At 38.7% G+C, this 8,167-nt stretch overlaps 1 protein-coding gene across 1 annotated transcript in view; it reads right to left on the bottom strand.

The window, feature by feature from the left end:
* bahcc1b (BAH domain and coiled-coil containing 1b) overlaps positions 1–7,947 on the bottom strand; it is a 58,882-nt gene extending 50,935 nt beyond the window's left edge. Inside the window, exons 1-2 of the mRNA XM_038975410.1 lie at positions 5,387–7,947; positions 1,698–2,026 (exon numbers count right to left, since the gene is read on the bottom strand). Coding sequence (XP_038831338.1) covers positions 1,698–1,977 — 280 coding nt within the window. The 5' untranslated portion in view covers positions 1,978–2,026; positions 5,387–7,947. The remainder of the gene's footprint in view (positions 1–1,697; positions 2,027–5,386) is intronic.
* Between the last annotated feature and the right edge of the window lie 220 nt (positions 7,948–8,167).

Here is an 8,167-nt window from a genome sequence, read left to right as displayed (position 1 = left end):
TCAATTTAACCATAATTCTCATCTTCTTTAATTTTTTATTTTTACTTCATTCAATCTTCATTCAAAAGGTATAGTCACTACATTTTTATTTACAAAGACGGCCTGGCATTTCTTCTTTGAAAGTGAAGAAAAAAAGAAACGCATAAGCCTATATGACTTCCTTGGATGTTCCTTCTAGTATGCCATTAGTCTTGTAGATTTAAGGTATATATGCAGTCTACGATGTCGTTCACTGTGAATCTCGCCTATTACAGGAGAGACAAAACGATTCAAATGCATAATTTAATTGATAGGCGTAATATATTTACACCAACATCTACGGCTGGAAAAGTCATTTTCAGAAATATTAGGACAACACAGGTTCTTAATCTCAACATAATAAGTAATTCATGTGATTTCACTCAAGACACATTTATTTTAGATTTCTACACACATCCGCTCGGTTATATGATTCAATACATGATTAGGTGCAGCAGACACCCCTCCCCCAACCCACACACACAGACACACACCTTACCAGTTCCCTCCCGCTTCTCCTCCTCCTTTGGGGCAGGATACCAAAGCTACTTTTAAAATCTAATGCGTGCACTGTCAAACCATTCTCGCCCCGTCACGTCCGTGCTGAATAACAGAAACGGGATTTTCTGGTATTACGTGCACCTCTATTAGCGCGAGCTCCGCTCCCACCGGACTGATCCCCGGTCCCAGACACAGGACAGTCCCGGGGCCTCACGGACAACCGAATGGAACGCACCAGCTCGCGCTTAACCCTTCCACCTCCACACGCATCACACTCACCCAAATAGGCCTGCAGTACAGAGCCTGCGCACATACACCAATCATTTTAGCAAATAACAAATGATTGATGGTAAACAAGGCAATATAAAGTTACAAATGGATTAAAACCCAATTATAACAGTATGATTAATCCATTTAATTAAACTGACATTTTTGAATGAAACTATCAAACCATATAAAATAAGATTCCATGTCACTTGAAAGCAAATCAATTATAATAATAATAATCCCATAGATTTCTGAATAATCCCATCATATTTCTGAATTATGCAATACTCTCGGTTATAATAGGCTGTAATCTAAAAATAGGCCTACCGTTGTATATATTGTTCTTAATAGAAATCATCTTGTCTAGAATAGGCCTAATCTCACTAAATTTGCAATTCAACAAAATAATCTTATTTTGTGCTTAGTTTGACAAGATGCACGATTCTTTTTCATATTAAAGTACACTCACACTGGGCACAGACATCAATTCATCGTCTATTCCACGTTGGTTCAAAGTAATTGGATTGAAATTACGTGTAAACTACGTTATTTTAACCAGTGTTTACCCAGTGGATTGGTTCTGACCAGGTAAGTAAGAAACAACACTAAACAGTTCAATAAAACGTAATTTTGCTTAAAACTGAAACATTAAATATCTAAATAGTCCACAGCAAGTGCTAATTTCCTGAATGACCACATCGACTAACTAATTTCCTTTTCTAATAAATTCTCGTTCTTCACTGAAAAACGTCAGAGTTAAGTTTTTAAGGGGGTGGGGGGAGGGCGGTAAATAAGACAATATAAACTGTCTGTAGGTTAGCACTTTCCAACAGCCAAAAAACACCATAGAGGATTTAATACAATTGTATAATTCATTTTATTTTGCACAACAAATTCGTATTCACACCAACCTGAATGTGGGGCCATGGAGATGTGAGAGGGATAGTATTTTCCGGGCTGGAAATGAGCGGGGTGCTGCACGGTGCTGTGGCCGCCAGGAGCTATCCGAGAGGCGGCATGGTGAACCAACGCGCCCCGCTCTGTCAAGAGGTGGTGTGGAGGAGCGAAATCCCGGCTTTCCATTCTGTCGAGAAGAAATAAATCCCCCAATCCAGAGGAAAAGCCAGAAGCATCGAACGCTTCCCAGATGCAATAATCCCTTTTATGAACTTCGGATAGGTCGTCTTGCATTCAGTCGAGTTTTTGCCTTGCCGACCAAAAAGTATGTCCCGGTCATGTTCTACAATGAGAAAACACAAGACCACGTCAATGCACTGAAAACAATGGGACAAAAACTCTGAAATAATTATTTAGGCATGTACTTCTCACACCCATGCTGTGTAATGTTGCCAACAAAACTATTACCTTGCATAACAAAAGTATACATTTTAAGTGTTTTTAGATATCAGTAAAATATCAGACTGGCCTAGTTAAATAAAGGTTAAATAAAACAATAAAAAAGAATGATATAGGTTTAACTAAATTAAACCACAAAACAAATAGCCTACAGTAAAGTATATGCTACAAGTCTGGTCGTTTGCCGAGACCCAAACCGCCTACTTTGGTCTCCATTGCAGACAAGAGACGGGTAGGCTACAAACTGAATAACAAAAGAAGTGGTCATCCTAAACTACGGGTTGTTTTATTGTTGGGGACCATAAAGCTATACTGCATCCGCGTATTCTGAAACCTAGATGTGAGTCAGTCTGTGTGGGGGGGACGGGGGGGGGGGGGGGGGGGACGCTATATCTCACCCTCTCTGATAGAAGGAACCAGATAAAACCTGAAGCAAATGTTTGATCTTCCAGTCAGCCCATTAAAGACCAAATGTTCCCCTTCTCAAACTTCAAGCATCAAAATTGTTTCCTCGACCATAGCCTACTGCAAATCATTAAAAGGAGCACACATTATACATATGTCGAGGTAAACAAAATACTATGAAGACTTAAATGTATGAAATGGATCAGCTACCGTATTTTGTTAGACTTGGGACAATTCTGACATGTCAGTGAAGTTTGACTGGCTCATAAATTGACTGTCTGTATATTTGTTTTTCTTTACTGACATGCCAGTGAATGTGCTTGAGAAGAAGCATTGAAATCGCTTGTTTAAAGCAAATGTAACTGAATAGTTAAGTCAGCATTGCATCTCACCCTTTTACAATGGCAATCACTTATTATGCATGTAGGCATGGGTGGGTGTAACCATGTATAATAAGACAACTAACTAAATTACGTTTACCGCCAGGGAGAGACGTAATAATAATAATATGGGAATAATAAGACAACTAACTAAATGACGTTAACCGCCAGGGAGAGAGACGTAATAATACATATAGGAATGGGAATCAACATGCCCATGTGTGCCTTATAGCCCTAGTCATTCAGTTCAATGGAACACCCCATGGCGCTCAAATATGGATAGGTGAGCCTATGTTCACAAAACACACCTCATTGGGCAATGTATTAGTCCCCTTCTATAGCACATCCATTCAGCGCACATATAGGCTGATACGGTGATTGGTGAACCTCAATGATATCAATAAAATCTAAGATAAGAGAACAAAGAAAATATAAAATGGCGAGCTAAACCAACTGTTTCCCTTGCTGTTTCAAGGAGAAAAGTATACCGCGAACATTCTACTAGAACAGTAGGTCTTCTAGTCAAACTTTCAGGAATTCTATCCTGAGCAAAACATGGCTCTCTCAAAACGACAGAACAGAGGCCTATAAGTTCACGCAGCATAGGCTGCTGACGTGTGTGTGTGTGTGTGTGCGTGCGTGCGTACACGGTGCTCAGTGAGAGATTTGCACGTATCCAAATCCTTGAGCATGACAATGTGTATGGTAGAGAGAGTATTTGCATTCAAAATGTTGACAATCGTTTAAAAATGGTCTTGGTTATGAAGGGCCTACACGCCTCACACTGTGATCCAAAATGTTATGTTTCATTCAATTACATAAAGCTATAATTACTAAATGCAATTAAAAAATGCCATTTCAATTCAAATAGTCACATAAAAAATTGATAAACATTTCTGGTGACGTGATTAACGTTTTTTATTTTCTTTATAAATAAGTAGGCTAATGGGACTATATGGAAAACAATTATGTTATTTCATGTTGCAACAATCAAAGGTACGTGGCTTCCTCTCATTTGACACTGATACATTTTTACATTATTCGTCGTCAACAAACGTCTAAAATGTTTACATTCTATGTTAACACGAAGCCACTCAAACTATGCAATTCGACCCAAACAACATTTACATTCAATGTAGGAGCCAAGGCCTACCGTCCTTCAAGAGCGTCACAGAGATGACGAGAGCCCATCACATTAAAAATCACTTATTAAAATCTGATTAAAAAACAAGGTAGCCTGGGCCTATTTAAATCTGGGATCAACGTGGGAGTATGCTACTCTAGGTTAGGAGACGCTGAGACTTCCTTTCCTTCCACTCCTCTACGACAGACACTCTCTCTCTTTCACCCCCTCAATCGCTGCCCCAAAGGGTCAAACTATCAGGAGACAAAAAAATCCCCCTTCGAAAACTACCAGTCGAATGGCAATAGGCTACATGAAAAGCCTGCATAAGCACTGAGGTGGAACAAGCACTAATTTCTCCTCTCTTCCTAGTCCCCCGCATGAGATTGGAATACAAGTACGGCATTTTGGGCATAGAAAGCCCAAACATCTTCTGAAAAAGAATAGACTCTCGTAAGGACATAACTGCTATCATTGTCATGTGTTCTCTACACGGCTTTACGTTGGGCCCAAGAGCGTACTCAGTGCAATTCACTATTTTGCAGTAAAGCAAAGTCACAAGCCATAACTGGCATACTAAATCAAGATATTCAAATGCCAGTTAAGCGAGAGAGACACTCCAAGCACAGCGAAAACTGCCGGGTGGGACTCGTCAAGATCTCTCTACTGGCAAAGCCCCCTCGATAACAACTGTGAAAAACTGTAGTAGGCCAAGCCTATGTAATCAACTACTGATATTAAAACAACAAAACTACAATAGAATTAATCCATTATTTAGCACCAAATGGTGGTATCTGAACCGCGAAAAAGAATAGAACGGATACAACCAAATAACTGTAAACTATATTAAAATACAATAAATTGCAAACGTGGCATCTCATCGTGAGAGAGTAATTGGAGATGATTGTTTAACTGTACAATAATAATTGTCTATACAACAACCAACGTTTAGGTTGTCAACAGCATGAGCAACTTGGCTCAAGTACAATTATTAAAATCGCTACATTGTCATGAACCGTTGTTGTATAATATAACACTATGCTCACTATTGTATTTGTCATTATACTATTTATAATTATAATTATTTTGTTAGCAATATTATTACTGTTATTACTTTCATTATTAATACTATAGGCTTACTGGACTACTACAAAACAGTCAAATCTATGTGCGGTGTGAATTAAATTCATGCATATTCTTTACGAATAATTGCTCCAGACCTCTCAGTCTAAAATAACACATTTTCTACTACAAAGACTCTTAAAAGCAGCACTTGAAAGTATAAATGTTTATTATCACACACATTCAAAATGGATACAATAAAGAAATTACTTACTGGTAAGTTATTCCTTGCATAACAATTAAATGATTTAAAAAATAGTACGAAAACATACAAATGAAAAAAAGCGGCGTACAACAAAGAAAAACGTGGAAATAGTTACATCCTAGTCTGCAGATTGTATTGTGCAGTTGAGGTATAGAGATGCATCGTAGAAGTACAGGCTTCTAGTGAATCGAAGATCGCACATCCACACAGAAACTCTCCCACTGTATCCGCTAGTGCCACAACTACGCGCGAAGGAGGGACAGTAGGGGAACGCGCTCGCCCATTGGTTTGGTAAACACAATGAGAAGCGTGCCCGTGAGACGCACCCCGTGATAAACAGAGTCTCCGATTGGATGATGCCGTAAACCAATGGCGAAGTTGCTGGATTCGCAAAACAAAACGGCGGGCGTTTGATTCAAGCCCTTTCCAGAGAACAGCATGCCCTGCACGCAAATGCAAGGAGACAGGCAGCACAGCACTGTGTGTGAAAAGCAGAAAATACACACTTTTTGATCACTAGAAAGTCAACTGAATATTTTGTGATCACATTAACTAGGCCTACACGTCAATCACCAAACTAGGTTAAAACAATAAAAAATGTTTGGATAACATTGGTAGTTTTTATTTGTATTATTTTACAATAACATTTTTTTTATAGCTTCACACTTATGCCTTACTTGTGTCACCAGAAATAGGCAAAAGGTTTTGATGATCAGTTTAATTTATTTATAACTTGCTTAATAACACATGTATTAAAAGGTCTTAAACCTGAGTATCATATTTATAAATTATGCCTTACAAATATATGTTTGTAAGATTTGGTAAATATAATAGAAAATAAGTAGATTAAAAGGTCATTAAAGAACAACAGAAATGCAGGAGCAATTCAAATTTGATTCTAACAGACTAAATAACTCGGGATGTAAAAACTTTGGGGTCTGTTTATGTTTACTGTCATGACACACACACACGTGCACGCACGCACATACACGCACACGCACACACGCACACGCACACACACACACACACACACACACACACACACACACACACACACACACACACAGGGTTAGGGAAATCGAATCACAATGTAATTTGATAGCATTACTGTCCTCGGGGTTAGTTTTGCTCACGGTTCCCTAATTTAGTCAATTAAAAAAGGAAGGATATGGCCTTGTGTGTTTCCATGTTAAAAATCTATGAGCTATAGGCTAATATTCCCAGTCCATTCCCAGTTTGTTTTTAATGGAAGTAAAGGGTTAAAACTCGAGCGTTCGGTCTGTGTAAAGTGTCTGATTGGTTGGCATGTTGCCAGAGTGCTGTCAATCACAGAGTGTAAACAAGGTTCTGATTGGCTGCTGGCCAGTCCGCACTGGGCTGCCTGAAAAAAGCAATTACTGGCCCTGCGGTTTCAAGGCGGCCCCGGGTTGAACGATGAAAGGAGATAAGGAGAGGCTGTTTCAAGGCGCCCCCACGGCGAACCCCGTTGGCCCCAGCGCAAAAGGAGAGTCAAGAGTGACTAAATCAAAGGGAATACGTTAAAAAGGGGGAAATTACATGTTGTATTAAATGTAGAGGCTAGATTTGCGGATTAATGCGGTGGAATAACAACGTTGCATAAAGAAAATGGAAGGTAAAACGGCTACAATGACAGGAAACAACTATTTAGCTTTTATTTGAAATGGGAATGCTGTTTTTCCAAGATACGAACCACAAAAACGATTAGTTTGCAAAAGAGATAAAGAGCGAGAGCGAGGTCGATTCGGATTCGGTGGTAGAAAACCTTGGACTCGTGTCATTTCATCGGTGTTTCTAAAACGTTAGCGTACGTTTTTATTGCCAGCTATTCAATAACCATGCTTAAGTAAGTGGATATTTCCGACTTTACGCAGTAAGTAGGATACGTTACAATCGCAAATTGGAGTATTACCATAACTGTTCAAGGATACCTCACATGGGTGTTGGTTTACTTGTTACCATGAATTGGGATTAGCTACATACATTGCTTGCTACAAGAAAACAACAATATCTCAAGAAGGGCTGAAAATAAGGAGAGAATAAATTGTTTTAAATGTTCTCTCTAAAGAATAGGCTAAATCCAATCTCGCATGATTCAGAATGGACCAGCATGGTCCCATTGGTTTAATGGTGGAGGATTTCATAATTAATTCACTAACCGAACAGAGCTAATAATAATAGCCTAATGATAATAATAATGAAAATAAATATAACATATTAGTTTATGACGCAATGCTACAACAATGCTGACATACAGCGCCTTCAGAATGTATTCACATCCCTTGACTTTTTCCAAATGATGTTGTGTTACAGTCTGAATTTAAAATGGATGAAATTGAGATTTGGTTGTCACACACAATACCACATCATGTCAAAGTGGAGTTATGTTTTTCGAAATTTGCACAAATTTGCACAAATTAATAATAAATGAAAAAATAAAATGTTTAACATGATTTTTCAATAACTACCTAATATCTGTACCCCACTGTAAGGTCACTCAGTCTAGAAGTGAATTTCAAACACAGAGACCAGGGAGGTTTCCAATGCCTCTATTGGTAGATGGGTAGAAAAAAGAAAAAAAAGCAGACATTGAATATCCCTCTGAGCATGGTGAAGTTATTAATTTCACTTTGGATGGTGTATCAATACACCCAGTCACTACAAAGATACAGGCGTCCATCCTAACTCAGTTGCCTGAGAAGAAGGACACCGCTCAGGGATTTCACCATGAGGCCAATTATGACTTTAAAACAGTTACGGAGTTTTATGGCT

Source organism: Salvelinus namaycush, chromosome 35, assembly GCF_016432855.1.
Source record: "Salvelinus namaycush isolate Seneca chromosome 35, SaNama_1.0, whole genome shotgun sequence".
Lineage (NCBI taxonomy): Eukaryota > Metazoa > Chordata > Actinopteri > Salmoniformes > Salmonidae > Salvelinus > Salvelinus namaycush.
Note: the sequence above shows the minus strand (reverse complement) of the source record. Positions and strands in the feature narration are given on the sequence as shown.